Source organism: Hypanus sabinus, chromosome 10, assembly GCF_030144855.1.
Source record: "Hypanus sabinus isolate sHypSab1 chromosome 10, sHypSab1.hap1, whole genome shotgun sequence".
Lineage (NCBI taxonomy): Eukaryota > Metazoa > Chordata > Chondrichthyes > Myliobatiformes > Dasyatidae > Hypanus > Hypanus sabinus.
The window spans coordinates 80769603-80788172 of record NC_082715.1 but is presented as its reverse complement, the minus strand read 5'-3'; the positions used below and the strand labels follow the sequence as shown (position 1 = coordinate 80788172).

At 40.1% G+C, this 18570-nt stretch overlaps 2 protein-coding genes across 6 annotated transcripts in view; one reads left to right on the top strand and one right to left on the bottom strand.

Annotated features, from left to right (window-relative positions):
• The window catches only part of LOC132400817 (TATA-box-binding protein), a 49206-nt gene extending 43458 nt beyond the window's left edge, over positions 1–5748 (top strand). The window contains exon 8 of one of the 2 annotated variants that reach the window (XM_059982215.1): positions 765–5748. In XM_059982215.1, coding sequence (XP_059838198.1) covers positions 765–844 — 80 coding nt within the window. In that variant the 3' untranslated portion in view covers positions 845–5748. The remainder of the gene's footprint in view (positions 1–764) is intronic. The other variant, XM_059982214.1, reaches the window with a different exon arrangement.
• The window catches only part of selenol (selenoprotein L), a 50279-nt gene continuing 34735 nt past the window's right edge, over positions 3027–18570 (bottom strand). For 3 of the 4 annotated variants that reach the window (XM_059982210.1, XM_059982209.1, XM_059982212.1), the window contains 2 exons: positions 10149–10390; positions 3027–8780 (listed from right to left, as the gene is read on the bottom strand). In XM_059982210.1, coding sequence (XP_059838193.1) covers positions 8500–8780; positions 10149–10390 — 523 coding nt within the window. In that variant the 3' untranslated portion in view covers positions 3027–8499. The remainder of the gene's footprint in view (positions 8781–10148; positions 10391–18570) is intronic. The other variant, XM_059982211.1, reaches the window with a different exon arrangement.

Here is an 18570-nt window from a genome sequence, read left to right as displayed (position 1 = left end):
GCCCACACATCCCCTTTTAACTTACCCCATCTCATTTGTTTAATGTTTTAGACAAAATATGTTATAGATGTTTGATTCTGGGGGGCGGGGGTTGGAATACTGACTCTCTTGTCTATGCCCCTTATCTTACAAACTGTTATCATTTCCCCTCAGCCTCTGCCACTGCAGAGAAAACAACTCGTGTTTGTCTAACCTCTCCTTGTAGTACAGGCCCTCTTAAGCATAAGATATGGAGCAGAATCAGGCCATTTGGCCCATCAGGTCTGTTCTCAGAGAATGCCTGGTACCTTCTCCAAAGCCTCCACGTCTTTCTTACAAAGCAGTGACCAGAAATGAATGCAGTACTTCAGTTCAAGTTTATTGTTATCTCACTTTGCATACATACAACCAAATGAATCAACATTCCTCCAGAACATGGTGCTTCTACATTGAAGATATCACACACAGCACATAAAACAGAATATTACCATAAATAATTTAATAAAATATAATTCAAACTACATGTGAAGTATATATCACAGGTAAATAATACAGTAAGCAGCTTGCTCTCCTAGTGATGAGACCTCAATGATGGCAAGGTATTCATTAGTCTCACAGAAGCTGTTACTCAGTTTGGCAGTTGTTTCTGTACCTCCTACCTAACAATAGTGGCTCAGAGATTATTGGATGTGGCTTAACTAGAGTTTAATAAAGCCATAACATAATTTCCATCTCTTGAACTCAGTTCTTTTAATAATTAAAGCATGCATTTTTTTATTTTGAAGGTGCCAAAGTTCGTGCGGAAATCTATGAAGCATTTGAAAACATCTATCCAATTTTAAAAGGCTTTAGGAAGACGACATAACTTTATTCAAAAGTATATTCTACTCTGAAGGACAGTTTCTATTGCCAATTGCCTTGCATAGTTCGTACAGTTGAAGGTGTTCCAGCTGGTGTTCCAATGCCTCATTTTCCTGGGGTGATTCAGACTTATATGCAACGATTTTTGGAGTAAATATCAATACCTTTTAACTACAATACCAATCTAGCCACCTTGTTACAGCAGCTCTTTTTGTTTATAAATCATCATCAGGACCTGAGCATTCTCTTACCTAGAATTTTATCAACTGATAGAACATTTTGTTTTGCATGTTATTTATATTGAACTTTTTATAAATTGTAAGCCATGTAAATGTATCTTAAAATATTTGAAGCTTAATTTTTAATTCAATTTTACTTGAAGATATCCTGCTTTTTTCAAGCATGATCAAAGATTATGTACTGAATTGTCAAGCAAATGAGATTTTTAGATTAAAATCTTTTCCCCAATCCGTTGCCAAAATTTACTAATGTTGTGCTTGTGTTGAGACTGACCCATTTGAAATCGTGATGATAGCTTCCTTGAAGCTAAGTAAAACATTTTGCAGTAAACACTAATATCTAAAATTTCCCTGTTCCATTGTTGAAACCTTTGGTCATCCACCTTTGCAGGTCATGTATTGGCTCAGATGGGAACACACTCCTCCACGTCGGAAGCTCGGTGGTGTATGTCATCATACTGTACTGGTTACTAATACTCAAACACCAAAGCAAATCAAGAGTTCATTGTTACGTTGTTTTTGGGAGTAGCTGTGTAAACTGCTTACAACATTATCATTTTCAGGTAATTCATTGCCTGTAAATTGCTTTGATGTTCCCTAAAATGTTAAGTTTTTTTTTAATTTAAATAGTTTTAATTACTCCCAAAACAAGCTGTTATAGTTTGAGAGCCATTGGTTAATTAAAACAATGAGGTAAATAAGTAGGAAATCTCTTTAGATCGTATTAAAAGATAAATGTTAACCAGAACTCGAATGAGAGTTGATCACTCTCATCGTGATGTGGGGTCCTCTTACTTCATCCCAAAACAAAGGCCCAGCCTGAGTTTAGAAACTCATTAAAAAGTTAGTACTTCTGACAGTGCATCCTTCCCCTCAACACTACACTGAATTGTCAGTATAGATAACGTGGTCGTTTCAGGGGTAGACTTGCATTCACAGCCGCTAAAATTTATTGTAACTGTTGCATGACCAAGTTAGGGCAGCAGTATGATATAATTTACCTTAAGCTGTATTCATTTCAGTAGATTGTTGCTTATTTTAGCCAGCTTAAATAAAATAACTATCGATCCTTGGGTCTGGCAATCATTTACATGGTTATCAACAGCCTTTATAACTTTTATGTAGAGGTCCTAAAGAGAAGATTCTGTTTTCTACCCTGAGTATACAGTGTCATGCAAAAGTTTGGACACCCCTGTTTAAAATTTCTGTTTCTGTGAATAGCTAAGTGAGTAAAAGATGACCTGATTTCCAAAAGGCAAAGTTAAAGATAGATAGACAGATACTTTATTCATCCCCAAGGGGAAATTCAACATTTTTTCAGTGTCCCATACACTTATTGTAGCAAAACTAATTACATACAGTATTTAACTCAGTATAAATATGATATGCATCTAAAATCACCCTCCCAAAAAACATTAGTAAATAGCTTTTAAAAAGTTCTTAAATAGTTTACTAAAGTGCATTGAGTGGTAACTTAAGCTCAGTCCTAACCCTGGCACTTTAACATGTCTTGCCCCTGGTGGTTGAATTGTAGAGCCGAATGGCGTTGGGGAGTAATGATCTCTTCATCCTGTCTGAGGAGCATTGCATTGACAGCAACCTGCCGCTGAAGCTGCTTCTCTGTCTCTGGATGGTGCTGTGCAGAGGGTTTTCCATGATTGACTGTAGCCTACTCAGCACCCTCCGCTCTGCCACCGATGTCATACTCTCCAGTTCTGTGCCCATGACAGAGCCCGCCTTCCTTACCAGCTTATTAAGACGTGAGGCGTCCCTCTTCTTAATGCTGCCTCCCCAGCACGCCACCACAAAGAAGAGGGCGCTCTCCACAACTGACCAATAGAACATCTTCAACATCTCACTACAAACATTGAATGACGCCAGCCTTCTGAGGAAGTACAGTCGACTCTGTGCTTTCCTGCACAGGGCATCTGTGTTGGCAGATGACACATTTCTATCTTTTACAGTTTCAAAATAACAAAAAAGGAAAAGGGCCCGAAACAAAAGTTTGGTCAGTACTTAGTAACACCCCCTTTGGCAAGTATCACAGCTTGTATACACTTTATGTAGCCAGCTAATAACAGTCTTTAATTTCTTGTTTGGGGGATTTTCGCCCATTCTTCCTTGCAAAAGGCTTCTAGTTCTGTGAGATTCTTGGGTCATCTGGCATGTACTGCTCTCTAGAGGTCTATCCACAGATTTTCGATGATGTTTAGGTCAGGCGACTGTGAGGGCCATGGCAAAACCTTCAGCTTGCGCCTCTTGAGGTAGTACATTGTGGATCTTGAGGTGTGTTTAGGATCATTATCCTGTTGTAGAAGCCATCCTCTTCTCATTTTCAGCTTTTTTACTGATGGTGTTATGTTTGCTTCCAGAATTTGCTGGAATTGAATTCATTCTTCCCTCTACCCATGAAATGTTCCCCATGCCATTGGCTGCAACACAAGCCCAAAACATGATCGATCCACCCCCATGCTTAATAGTTGGAGAGGAGTTCTTTTCATGAAATTCTGCACCCCTTCTTCTCCAATCATTTCTTTGCTCATTGCGGCCAAAAAGTTCTATTTTAACTTCATCAATCCACAGGACTTGTTTCCAAAATGCATCAGGCTTGTTTAGATGTTCTTTTGCAAACTTCTGATGCTGAATTTTGTGGTGAGAATGCAGGAAGGTTTTCTTTTGATGACTCTTCCCTGAAGGTCATATTTGTGCAGGTGTGACTGCACAGTAGAAAAGTGCACCACCACTCCAGAGTCTGTTAAATCTTCCTGAAGGTCTTTTGCAGTCAAACAGGGGTATTAATTTGCCTTTCTAGCAATCCTACGAGCATTTCTCTTGGAATGTTTTCTTGGTCTTCCAGACCTCAACTTGACCTCCACCATTCCTGTTAACTCCCATTTCTTAATTACATTACGAACTGAGAAAACGGCTACCTGAAAACGCTTTGCTATCTTCTTATAGCCTTGTGGGCATCATTTATTTTAATTTTCAGAGTGCTAGGCAGCTGCTTGGAGGAGCCCATGGCTGCAGATTGTTGGGACAAGGTTTAAAGAGTCAGGGTATTTATAAAGGTCTGAAATTTGCATCACCTGGTCTTTCCTAATGATGACTGTGAACAAGCTAATTAATGTCTGAGACCTTGGTAAAAGTTATCTGAGATCTCAAATCTTTTGGGGTGTCAAAATTTTTGCATGGTGCTCCTTTCCTTTTTTTCACTCTAAAATTGTACAAAACAAAAATAATACACTCATCTTGCTTAAAAGAATGTTTCATCTTTAACTTTGACTTTTGGAGATCAGTCCATCTTCTACACACTTAACTATTCACAGTAACAGAAATTTTGACTAAGGGTGCCCAAACTGTATGTGGATTGCTTGGCTGCTGTGCTATTGGATTGCCTCTGTCCCTTTGAAACCTATTTTGATCTTTGAAGGTGCACGTTTTGAAATGAACAGTGGTCAATTACTCTGATTCCATAATGCTCTTTTTTTCTTTGAGAGATGAGTTGAAGTCCATAGCAAATGATGAGGAAAAGTAGTCAGTCAGTGTGTTCCATGAATGTTTTGAAATAACTAGAGGTCAGAAAACCCAGATGTTTCAAGGTTTAGATTGACATTTCCAGCTGGTACAGAACCTCAGTTGGCATCACCTAGAACATTCAACGTGTATCAGCTATGTAATTGTAGTTCCATTTCTTGAGCATACAAATTAGACTGGTACTTTACAAATAAAAATTTCTTTCTTTCTTTCCACAATTAAAACAATAGAATGCAAGTTAGTGGAAGCTGAGATTGAATTACAGCATTGTAGTGAGCACCTTCAATGGTATATCCCTTTCTAGCCAAAAGCTGAAATTTCTGCTGAGAAAAAATAGGAATATGAGAATAGGCAGAAGTTTCAGCTGTGAGATTTGAGTGTGGGGAAAAAAATGGAAAAGTTAAAACTGAAAAATTCCTTCAGACTAATTTGTCTCCCTTACCAACTTGGGGTCTTATCTGAATAACCTATCCTGTAACTAACCATCATTGTCCCAAGTACGTTGCTGAGCTGTTGCTTGCCCTGATAAAGATAACAATTCACCTGTGTTTGAGATGTGCAGAAGAATTTCTGCATTTTAATTTTTGTAGCGTGAACACCAGTGAAAGCCATATATTCTTTTACCCACCCATCTTGGCAAATAATGTGGTTTGAATTAAACCATAAAGGAGTCAGAGGGCATGGAGGAAGAAATAACACCGTAACTAACTTAACTGGCAGCTTTTTATTCCAGACGATTAAGCAAAATGCTGGTTCTTTTGGCGTGCATAGGTTTGCTGCAAATAGATAGAAAGTGCTGATGTCAGTTGATTACAAGTAACAGATGAGTTTCTTGTATTACGTAATAACTTGTCAAAAATTTGTTTTGACTGTTGTAGGGATCAAGTGGAACTTCTAAGATCCTTTCCTGATTTGCCCCTGGTTTATTTGATTTTTCTCTCATTTGGGAGTTTACTTCACTATTGATAATCATAAACATGAAGGTTGTTATAGGCGGAAAAGTATTACATTAATTACGAAGTGTCTGTGTGATTAAGCCTAATGAAAACTGTCTGTCATTTTGTAGGTTTGTACTTTCTGTTCTAAGTCTTAATATAAATGAGTTCTGTAATATAACTTGCCTCTGTTTTAGTAAATATGATCTCAACCAAAAAGATTGCTGCCTGTGTCCTAACTTGCAAAATAGTCCATTTGATTATCACCACCTGATACTTGGGAAGGCACCTGATGTGCAGCTGTTACAAGCTGCCAGGAATTTCAGCACCTTGATATTAGTCACTCAAGATCTTTAACAATGAAAGAATAAAAATACCCTCATAATTTTAAAAACGTTTAAGGAGAATGAGAGGAATTGTTTTGATTGCTGTAGGGAACAATGTTTACTTCTAGGATAATTTTTTGTCAGATTTGTCCATAGGTTTGATTTTTTTGTCACCTGGAGTTTACTTTGTTCTTGATAAAGAGAAACACGAGGATTGGTACTAAATTTTAAAATATTTGGACTTTTTCTATTCTATTTCACACCATTTTCTATTTTGGTATCTCCTGCAGCTGTGCAACTTGCCTCTTGGCGCTCCATCAACTTTGGCTCTTTGAAACTTGCCTGTTATCATTGATCCCCTACTGTTGGTTACACCGCCATCTGTTGACATCCTGTGCTCTGGAATTCACCTCCTAACTTCCCTCCCCTTTCAAGAAACTAGCTATTATCCTATCTTTTATGCCTGCGCAAATTTTTATGCACCTTTTGCTGTGTTCCCTGGTTAAAGCAGTTACTTAAGTCCAATTTGTCATATTGATTAGCCAAGGATTGACAGGCATAATAGATCAAAAATGCCATTTTTTAATTGAGGGAAAATAATGGGTATATTTAAAGTGGAGGAAGGCAGGAGAATGAGGTTGAGAGGATTAATAAATCAACCATGATTGAATGGTAGTGCAGACTCTAGCCAAATAGCCTAATTCTGCTCCCATGTCTTATGGTAACATACTAAAGGTTGAATTGGAAACAAAAATTGGTTCAAAAATCAGCCGTATACCAGCTACCTTTGTAGCTCAATGGGCCGGATTTGAGGCTTCATAGTTCTAACAGAATCGTTTGTTTTGGCAACAAATTAACTTTAACTTAAATTAAAACTAAACTTAAGAGTTGTTGAAAATGAACACATCTTCTCCATTGCATATGGTCAGTTATTGATTATACATAAGAGTCGAAACAAATACAATCTACTTTTATTTCAATGAACTGCGTCTAAGCTGTTAATGCACTATATTTAAGTACCATGGTTTTAATGTTCACTGAGCAGCCTATTTTGTTTTTGGCATATCAGGATGATTCAGTCCATTTTGATTTTTAATTTGACTTGATATTTGAATTCAAGATCAACAATGATCTGGAAATTCTCATTAAAATTAGTATAATTAGTGTGATATAGCAGTAGCATATTGTCACAATGCTGCACAGTTTAAAAGATTTGATTTACTACTTTTCCCATTGTACTCTGGCGAAGAGGATGAACAAAGCCATTCCTCCTCCCATATTCCTGACAAAATTGCTATCTAAGCAGCAGCTGGAATACAGGGCATGAATAAGGCTGTTTTAACTTGGGTATAAAGCCATGGAGAAATTTGAAAACAAGATGAAATGGTTATCATTGGTGAGTTCTTTCTTTAAAAAGAAAGCTGGTAACAATGTAGAACATGATATCTCAAGTAGTTAAAATGAATGACATAAATATATCTGAAAAGTAAGGAGATGAATAAGCGATAACAAAAAGAAAAGTTTGTCAAGTAATTGGGTTGAGGCTTATTGTATAGAGTGCTTGATGGCTCTGGGCCTGTACTTGCTGGAGTTTAGAAGGGTCTCATTGAAACCTATCAAATAATGAAAGGCATAAATAGTGAATATGGAGAGAATGTTTCCTATAGTGGGGGGGTCTAGTACCAGAGAGCACAGTCTTGGAATAGAAGGACGTTATTTTAGAACAGAGATGAGGAAGAATTTCTTTAGCCAATGGTTGGTAAATCTGTGAAATTCTTTGCAAAGATGGCTGTGGAGATCAAGTCATTGAGTATAGCGAAGGTTGATATGTTCTTGATTAGCCAGGATGTCAAAGGTTATGGGGACAAGGCAGGAGAATGGAGTCTATTGAATGGCATAGCAGACTCGATGGGTCAAAGGAGCAGAAATAGATCATATGTTTTAGAGTCTTAACTCCTAAGCATCTGGTATCATGGATAATTAATCTATGTTGTCTTCTGTTATGTTTGTTTCTTAAACTAAGCAGCATCCTGGTAGCACAACCAATGTCTTGCTCTCAATCCAAGCTGGGTTGAGTGTTGAACTCACAACTCAACCTCATTAAATAAAGAACAATACTGCCAAATGTCTGTGTGAGGAGTGGCGCACCACACAGTCTTTTGTTCCATGCCTTGTAAGGCGTGAAAATGCCCGACACTGACCTCTCAGGCTTGCGTTGACGTCATCATTTTTCTAATGGGGATCAGTTTATTAAAAAAAAGATCCTAACAATTTGTTATCAAGCAGGACTTCATTCCGGGAATAATATGTGGCCCAGAGGTTATCTTGATATTTGTAGGTAACTAAACAATAATAATTCTGGAGTTTGTTATCAATAAGCAGTTTCCATCCAACATCCCAGGTCAATAATCACAGCCTGCTTGCAATCACCATCTATTCTTAAAACTACACCAAAGTGTTTCAGAACTAAATAGCATGCACATTTTAAAGTTACCTGAATTTTTGCAAGGGATTATTTGTTCATGTTGTGCTGTCCTAAAATAAACATAAAAAAGCCATTCATTTAAAAGCAAGAAACAACTTGTATCCTTCAAAGGGTAGTTCTTCCCAGGTATAATTGTACTCTTAACAATTGTGACACACAGAAGAACGAATATGTCCAAATTTTTGATGAAATTCATTCTTGGCATGGATCAAAGCCTCTTCATCGATGTAAACTGCAGGTCGCTTGGAAGTCACAAAATATTGGACCTTTCTTAGACTCCATCCGGTGATGTACATCAGGAACCCACATACAGTGGCAGTCGATCTTCCTACCCCTGCGTTACAATGTACATACACAGTGTGGCCATTCTCTAGCAAACCATGCAGCAAGTAAACTGCCTGAGGGAGCATCTTCACCCTGCCTGAAGAGTATCAGAATAAAGGCATCCATCAAAATATCTGAATTTTAAGGATTTCAAACGTGCTTTTAACCGATTCTACTGCATCTAGGTAGATTAGCCAGAGAGTTATTTTCATAATCACAGCCTTGATGTACCCTGCAGCCTGTGGGTAACCCTGATTGGCTTCCTGTCTTTGAAACTGTAAAGTAAAAGGGAGGTGAGGATAGTTTCATAGAGGAAATAAGTACCTCTACAACACTTCCTGGGGGCAGGTTAAGTAGAAGTGCCCCAATATTCACCTTTGTCTCAAGTTTCCTCTTTAATTAAGATTCCCCTACACTGCCTTGACATTCCAGTAACAGTTGTAGGTTCTCGGCCTGAGATTTTGGATTTCTTCAAGCCCCATTGGTTGCTAAGATTGCCGATCAGACTTCTGAGAAGGGTTCCTGTTTTATAAAGCAAATCTCAGTGAAAGCGTGCAACATTTCTGTGCTCATTGATGGCCTGAGGTCCTTGTTCCAATAGAAATGGTTGTCCCAACAACCATCTCCATCTTAAGCTATCAAGATTCTATAACCAAATCTCCTTTTTTAAGGCACTTTCAAAACATACAACACAGAACAGTACAGCACTGTACTGGCACAGCTGTCCACTATTTTGTGCTAAGCCTTTAACCTACTCTAAGATCAATCTAACCCTTCCCTCCTACATGGCCCTCCATTTCTATATCATGCATGTTCCCATCTAAGAGTTTCTTAAATGCATCTGCCTCTACCACAACCCCTGGCAGTGCATTCCACTCATCCAACAGTTTTTGTCAAAACTGTACCTCTGAGTACCCCTGTACTTTCCTCCAGTCACTTTAAAATTATGCCCCATCACATTAGCCAGTTTGGTCCTAGAAAACATGCCTCGTGCTTTTATTCATGTTTCCTAATATCTTGTTGGCTGATTCAGTGTCAGTATGTTTAGTGGTGCATCTTGGGTTGACTTACCATTTTAAAGGGGCTATGTAAATGCATGTTGTTGTTTTTCAATGAGCTTATTTTTGTGTTACTCTTTTTTATCTTGCAGGTTATTATTTAGTTATTTTATGTTTATTTAGAAATGCAGATGGCAACAGCCCTTTCAGCCTAATTAGCCCACATCACCCAGTTACACCCTTGTTACCAATTAACTTACTAGCCTTTATGTCTTTGGAATGTGGGTGAAAACCAGGGCACCCAGAGGAAACCCATGTGGTCAAACCAGTGGACAAGCTCCTTACCGACAGTGGTGGAATTGAACCTGAGCTGCCTACATTGTAATAACGTTAATGCTAACCACAACCCACCACTAAAAAATGATCATGTTTTAATCAATAGTTAATCAAAGTGAATAATTTTTCACCTTCTGTACTCATATCTGGAGTTGGCATCCACACATAGACAATGTCAGCATCTTTGTACAATTCCATCATGAATTCGGGTCTCATTGGTTCAGGTTTGCGGTTACATCCAGCCGAATTCTGCACAACATCCCATTCCGTTTGAAAATTCATAACTGCAGTCACCCCCAATTCGTGTTTAAGTTTGACGGTCACATGCTCTAACTGTCGCGGACAACTACCAAGCCAAATCCTGGGCAGAATCCTGAAGATCAGAACACACAATTCATTGTAAATCTACTTCAGTAACTACATCGCATTCATGGTAATAGTAAATTGCAAAGCTAATTCATTCCATAATGAAGTAAACCAAGCTTACCTTACATCCAAGAGTAGAGAATGGAAGTTAAAACAAAAGTAAACCAGTTTAATATTGCAGAAATCTTTGTATCTAGATTTGAGCTTGCAATACTTCCACAATGTATTTCAATAAGTACAGAGTGGCAAATATGTGGAACTCATTGCCATAGGCGGCCGTGGAGGCCAAATCATTGGGAATATTTAAAGTGAAGGTTGACAGGTACTTAATTAGTAAGGGTGTCAAAGGTTTCAGGGAGACGGCAGGAGAATGGGGTTGAAGGGGATATTAAATCAGCCATGAGCCTAATTCTGTTGCCACATCTTACGGTCTTACAATATACTCCTCAATACATGTTTTGCTGTTTATTTCTATAGAGGTGCAACTGTTAACTCAATTCCATCCATTAATCCACCCCATCATCACTACATTCACATCAGCCATTCCTCTCCAAGCCTCTCAGCACCCTTCATCTCCCCCTCCACTGCCACTTTACACTTACAGTCCTCACCTCATACCCACACTGACTTTGTCACTATCCTACTGTGTTTTCATATGTCCTACTGAAGAGTTCCTCTTGCCAAAAGTCACTTCATCATTTCTTATCAGAGTCACCTTATGTACAGATGCTCCTGCACTTAATGCACATACGATCGGCCTATCTATACAAGTTAATCTCATGTATATACAGTCACGCCTAACAGTTTTTGTAAATTTTTTTTAGAATTGCTTTTATATTTATTAATGTTTTATGCTTATTTTTATGCTGCATCACATCTGGAGTAAATCATTTTGTTCTCCTTTTACACTCGCATACTGAAGAATGACAACAAATAATCTTGAATCTTGAACTGTATTGTTATTGCTTGATTCAACATGACATTTTCAAGCAATTGAAGAGGTCAGAAATGTATAATCAAATGTATAAAACAATTTGTTGATCTTATTGAGGGAAGGGGAGAATTGTCTGTCTTTTTGTTCTAATAATTGGAAATTTATCGGTGAAGAGATTAGACATATTTGTTTATATATTTTCAGTCACTGAGTGATGAAGTGGAAGGCTTGATGGGGCCACAGTCTTTTGCTACCTTTGGTTGATTCTCATTAACCTGATGTCAGAATTACTCTTGAGCCCAACATTTATTAACCATTCCTGATGAAGGATCTCGGCCCGAAACGTTGGCTACTCTTTTCTCACGGATGCTGCCTGGCCTGCTGAGTTCTTCCAGCTTTGTGTACGTATTATTTGATCCACAGCATCTGCAGTTGTATTTTTGTGATTTATTAACCATTGCTAATTGCCTTTTCGAAGGTGGTGTGCGCCTACTTCAAGTGTTGCAGCCCAATGATGAAACTATTTCATGGTGCTGGTGGGATGGGAGATCTTCGGCCATGAAGGCATAACAAAATATTTTACACTCAGATTAATGTGTGACTTAGAAACTATTGTCTACTCACTTCATTTGAGTTTCAGGTGGTGGGGAATGTGATAAGTGAAGTGGTGTCGAAGATGTTTGGATGTAGGTGTTGGACAATGTGGATGTAGTAGAGAAAGTTACTATGAGGAAATTATTGCTGTGCTGGTTATTTAAGCTGCTTTAACCTAGTCAACTACAACTTGTTGAGTGTTTTTGTAGGCTCTGTAGAGATCCAGATGGTTATTCTATCAGCCTTTTGATAAGTGGTATCTAGATCAGGGGTCACCACCCTTTTTTGCACTGTGGACCAGTTTAATATTGACAATATCCTTGCAAACGGGCTGACAGGGGAAGGGGTGGTGTTAATCACAACCAGAATATTAAATAATATATTAAGTAATAATTTAATATTAAGTATAATATGTATAAGTATATCCAGGAGGGTCTCTTAAATACACTCAATTTCATTTCTAAAAGGGTTTATCTAATGAATTTAATATTGAACACACGTCATATGCATATCTTCCCCACATGAATATAGTGATAAGTCAATTATATGTCACTTATAAGTCAATAGCATCATAACATTTTAAGTAATGTTTGGATATTAAACACACAGCGCATACTTTCCTCGTATGAACATATAAAATCATTGCAACACACCAATATTGCTGAATCAGTGGGAGCTCTGGGCTTGTTTCCCTGCAACAAGACATTGAGGGTTGATGGGAGACAGTGATACTCGAAGGGGGTTCCTTATGTCCAGTCTATTCCTCAATTTAGTTTTCACTGCATTCATTACAGAAAACCTCGCTTCACAGAGATATGATGTTGGAAATGGAAGCAACTTTTTCCAGTGCTTTCAGGGCTATCTCAGGATATTCAGTCTTGACTTTGATCCAGAATGCTGGCAGAGATGTAATATCAAACATACTTTTCAGCCCATCGTCATTTGCAAGTTCGAGGAGTTGATCTTCTTCCCGTGCTGACATGGATGATTCACTGGGGATATTCACAAATAGGTCACAGACCCATTCCTTTGCACGTCTTGGATCGTTTACGGTTGGGAAGTAATGCTTGAATTCTGTTGACAGCGAAAATAGGTGATCGCGCACCAGCTGTGAGAAGGACGGTGCAGCCTCAATCTCTCCCAAAATCCCAGCTAATGTTGGGAACATGTCAAATATGTCCCTGTCCACTCACCATCCTCACAGTTCCAGTTTGGCTTTGAAAGCAGACTCTTTATCTGCCAACTTGAAGACAGTTGTCATTTTTCCCCTGAAGTGACAAACTGAGTTCATTGAGCAGGTTGAAGATTTTGTTATCTACTCCTCGTCACTGAAGTGTGCTGCCAGTGGTGACTTTTTTCCTGAAAGAAATCTCTGTAGCAGCTCTCTTAATTCATAAATCCCTGGTGAGGGCTCTCCCCCGTGATAGCCACCTGACTTTGGTGTGAAAGAGAAGGTGTTAGTGCTCTGCATCCATTTCCTCACAAAGCTGCTCAAACAGACGTGAGTTAAGGGCTTTTGCTTTGGTATGATTGATAATTTCAACAACGTCATTCAATATGCTGTAGATCAGGTGACATTTTTCGGCTAGCCAGCATTTCCCTGTGTCTGACACAGTGTATAGACTGGCATTCAGGAGCAACCTCTTTGACTCAGGTAGTGAAACCAGACAGCCGTCCAGTCATAGCTGCAGCCTTGTCTGTGCATATTCCAGCACAGAATGACCAGTCCAGTTTGCCTGACGTGTAGTCATTCAAAGACTTGAATAGTTCTGCCCCAGTTGTGTTAGTTGGCAGCGGCTCTGCACACAACATATCCTCGTGCACATCATCTTGAAATATATGTCGCACATAAACCAGCAGTATTGCCCTGTTGTTGACATCGGTAGACTCGTCGACCTGGGTAACATACCATGGTGACTCCAACAGCTGTGCTTCGATGTCCTCCGCTATGTCATCGATTCTCCTTGAAACTGCGGTAACTGAAAGAGAAACCTGTGCCACATTGTTAGCTGCAGCTTCTCCCAACAGTTCAGGACACATGTCCTTGGCAGCAGGCAGAATCAGTTCTTCACCAACAGTCTTAGCAATACAGCCAGCCACTAAGTATGACACCCTCAGAGCAGCAGCATTTGTGGCTCTCAGCACTTGCTTCTGTCCCGCCTGCTCACGTTTTTTCCACTCAAAAAACTCAACGTGTTTGTCTTTAAGTGTAGGGTGCTTGGACTCAAGGTGCCGAAGCAGCTTTGAGGGCGTCATTGCCTCATTAGTCAGCTTGTCTCCACATATCACACACGGGGCTTGGAGTGTGTGAGTCACTGGTCGCATTAAAGCCATATTTTATATACGACTTGTCATATTTTCTGTTGAAGGAAGCTTTCTTTTTTTTTTGCAGTCTCGGCCTCAGTTGTCTCTGCGTTATCATCATCGTTAGGCCTTTTATGTCCCCTACCACCTCTTCCAAACAAACTCTCAAGCGATGTTTGTTTTTCACTCATTGAGTAGTTGTAGGTCAATGACCGACTGATGACCTCGCGTGCGTTCAAGTTCAACAATAGGCGTGACAGGGAATGAGGAAAGGCGCAGCTGATTCATATCGCTTCATACCGCCAAATCATATTGTTTCCATGCAACCTGGTAGCAAGTGCTTTGCGGCCCGGTGGTTGGGGACCACTGTTCTAGATGATGGAAAAGCTTTGCAGAGTCTGAGGATGAATCACTTGTGATCTGCTCAATGATGGCCTGCGTGATTGATAACCCTCAGATTCTATCACTCAACTGCACACCAGAACTATTTATAGAGGCCACTTAACTTACTAACTCATGTACTTTTGTGATATGGAAGAAAGAACACTCTGGGGAAACCAGCACCTCCACAGAGAGTGCAAATTTAATACAGACAGCATTGAAAGTCAGGATTAAATCCCAGTTGCTGAAGCTATGAGGTAGTGGATGTAATCCCTGAATATTATTTAAGAGGTTATTGTTGAATAAATAAACACCACAGTCTGCAGACGCTGGAAATCCTGAGCAAAATGCAAAATGCTGGAGGATTTCAACAAGTCAGGCAGCATATATGAAGGGGAATAAACGGTCAATGTTTTGGGCTGAGACCCTTCTTCAGGACTGGAAAGGAAAAGGCAAAAGTCAGAATAAGTAGGTGGGGAGGGGGAATGCAAGCCGGCAGATGACAGTTGAGTCAAAGTGAGGGGAAAGACATGTGGGGGGAGGGGATAGGTGGAAGGGGTAAAGGACAGAATTAAAGTGGAATCTTTTCTGGTGATGGGTGACCTGTACAAGAGGGAGGGATTGCACCTGAACTGGAGGGGAACCAACATACTGGCCGGGAGGTTTGCTAGTGCTACTTGGGTGAGCTTAAACTAGTTTTGCAGGGGGCTGGGGACAAGAGCACCAGGTCAGTAAGTGAAGGATTGGACCAGAAGGTTCATGTCAGAGAAAGTATTGAAAGGCAAAATCAAAATAACAACTATGATGGGTTGGATAGTTTTAAGTGTGTGTATTTTAAAGCTAGGAATGTTATGGGTAAAGGTGATGAACTTAGAGCAGGGATCAGTACATGAAACTACAATGTTGTGGCCGTTACAGAGACTTGGTTGAGAGAAGGTCAGGAATGGGTGATTAATGTAACAGGTTTCAAAGTTTTGGAAAAGATAGAGGAGGTGGTAAAAGTTGGGGGAGGTGAGTTGCATTACTAATCAGGGACAATATCACAGCTGCACTCGGGGAGACATAATGGAGGGTTCAGCCACCGAGTCCATTTAGGTAGAACTCAGGAATAGGAAGGATGCAATCACACTGATGGGATTGTACTACAGCCCCCCCCCCCCCCCATTAGCCACCAGGATACTGAGGAACAGGGATGTAAACAGATTAAGGAAATGTATAACAATAATTGAGTTGTTGTCATGGGGGAATTTCAACTTCCCTAATATAAACTGGGACCTCCTTAGTGCCAGGGGTTTAGATGGGGCGGAATTTAAGTATATCCAGGAGGGTCTCTTAAATCAATATATGGACAGTCCAATGAGAGGAGGGGCCATCCTGGACCTTATGTTGGGTAATGAGCCTGGCCAGGTGACTGACCTATCTGTGGGTGAGCAGTTAGGGAACAGTGAGCACAGCTCTTTAACATTCAGGTTAGTGCTAGATAAGGATAGATAATGCCCTTGTGGAAGTGGTTTAAATTGGAGTAGGGCAAATTATAAGGGCAACAGGCAGGAACTATTCATTGGGAACACCTTTTCTCTGGCACGTCCACATCATTCATATGGAGGGTGCATAAGGATCAATCACAGTGAGTCAGGAAAGGTATGTTCCTGTTAGAAGAAAGACAGGGATTCAAAGATGAAAGAATTTTGGACATCCAGACTGGTGATGAATTTAGCCAAGAAGAAAAAAGCGAAGTATGTAAAGCTTCAGAAGTTAGGATCGAATGAAACACATGTGGATCATAAAGAAGCCAGAAAATAACTCAAGAAGGGAATTAGGAAAGCCAGGAGGGGCTGTAGAAAGTCATTGGCAAGTAGGATGAAGGTAAATCCCAAGGGTTTCTATACATACATCAAGAACAAGAAGATAGGGGGGAACATTTGTTTGGATGCAGGGAATGTGAGTGAGGTACTTAATGAATATCTTACTTCAATATTTACCAGGGTAGAGGATATGGAGGACCAGGAGATCAGTGCTGAGTGTATAAATATGTGAGGGCTTTTAGAGGTCAAGGAGGAAGAAATGTTGGGCTTCCTTATGAGTATTAAGATGGACAAGTCCCCAGGGCCTGATGGGATTTATCCCAGATAACTGAAGGAGGTAAAAAAATGAGATCGCTGGGACCTTGACCAAGGGTGAGACTCACTAGTCTACAGTTCCTGGAGTTTTTCCCTTCTTCCCTTCTTAAATAGAGGTACGACATCAGCCACTTGTCGGTCCTCGGGGTAGTGGTTGAAGGGACTTATTCTAGCTGGAGGTCTGTAACTAGTGGAGTTCTGCAGGGATCTGTACTGGGACCTCTGCTGTTTGTGACGTATACAGGTGACCTGGATGAAAACGTAGACGAGTGGGTGAGTAAGTTTGCAGATGATATCAAGATTGGTGAAATTGTGGATAGTGTAAAAGACTGGCAAAAAATACAGCATGGCATAGATCAATTACAGAAGTGGGCAGAGAAATGGCAGATGGCGTTTAACCCAGGGAGGTGTTGCACCTTGGTAGGGCAAAAGCAAGAAGACACCATAAAGGCAAGATCCTTAACAGTGTTACTGAACTGAGAGATCTTGGGAATCCAAGTTTATAACTTCTTGACTGTGGCTACACAGGTCAATAAGGTGGTTCAGAAGGTTTATGGAAGGCTTGCTTTTATTAATCATGGCAATGAATTTAAATATCAGGAGGTTTTGTTGCCACTTAATAAACCTCTGGTGAGGCCACATCTGGAGTATTGCACACAATTCTGGTCGCCCAACTATAGGAAGGATGCTGAGGCTTTGGAGAGGGTGCAGAAGAGGTCTACCAGGATGCTGCCTGGTTTCGAGGGCATTATGCATGTGAGGCATAATCTTATAAACACGGACAGAGAGTATTTGTTTCCCAGGGTTGAAATGTCTAATACCAGAGGGCATGCATTGAAGATGAGAGGGGGTAGCTTCAAGGGGGATGTGATAGGTAAGCTCTTTTACTCAAAGAGTGGTGAACTTCTGGAATTCACTGCCTGGCATGGTGGCAGAGGCAAAAATATTGGAGGTTTTTAAAGAGTCATTTAGATAGGCACATGGATGCCTGGAAGATGAAGGGATATGGACATTGTGTAGGTCAGAGGGATTAGTGTTTCTGATCTGATTTGGCACAATATAGTGGGCTGAAGGGCCTGTTCCTGTGCTGTACTGTTTTGTGTTAAACTAATAGGAGAGGGCAGTGGACCATGAAAGTAAGGGAAGGAAGAAAGGAACCAGAGGGAGGTAAGAAGAGAAGGGGAAAGAGAGGAATCAGAATGGAAAGAAAAAGAGAAAGAGGGAATTGGGAGAAATTAGAGCGAGTTAGAGAAATGAATGTTTAAGCTGTCAGATTGGAGGCTATCCAGATGGAATACAAGGTGTTGCTCCTCCATCCTGAGTTTGGCCTTATCATGGTAGTAGAGGAGGCCATGGACAGGCATATGGGGATGTGAGGTTAAATTGAAATGGATGGCCACCGGGATATCCTACCTTTCGTGTGAACACAGTGGGGGTGCTGAATGAACAAGTTCCCCTCTCTACGTCGAATAACACCGGTGTAGAGGCAGCTACACCAGGAGCAGCAGGTACAATAGATAGCCATGACAGACTGAAATTATGTGTCACCTCACCTGGAAGGACTGTTTGGAGCTCTGAATGGTGGTGAGGGAGGATGTACTGGGGCAGGTACAGTACTTGTCACAGTATAAGGAATATAATTAATATAAGGTGTTAGTCCTCCAACCTGAGTTTGACATCACCATGGTAGTAGAGGAGGCCATGGACAGACATTACATATCAATTGTAATTGGGGATAATTTACTAAAATGAATTGCGAGATTGAGAATTCTCTGCACTATGGATGCTCATTTATTGATTTCATGGAAAACTGATTGATAGATATCAAAATATTGAGGGAGACAAAGGATATGG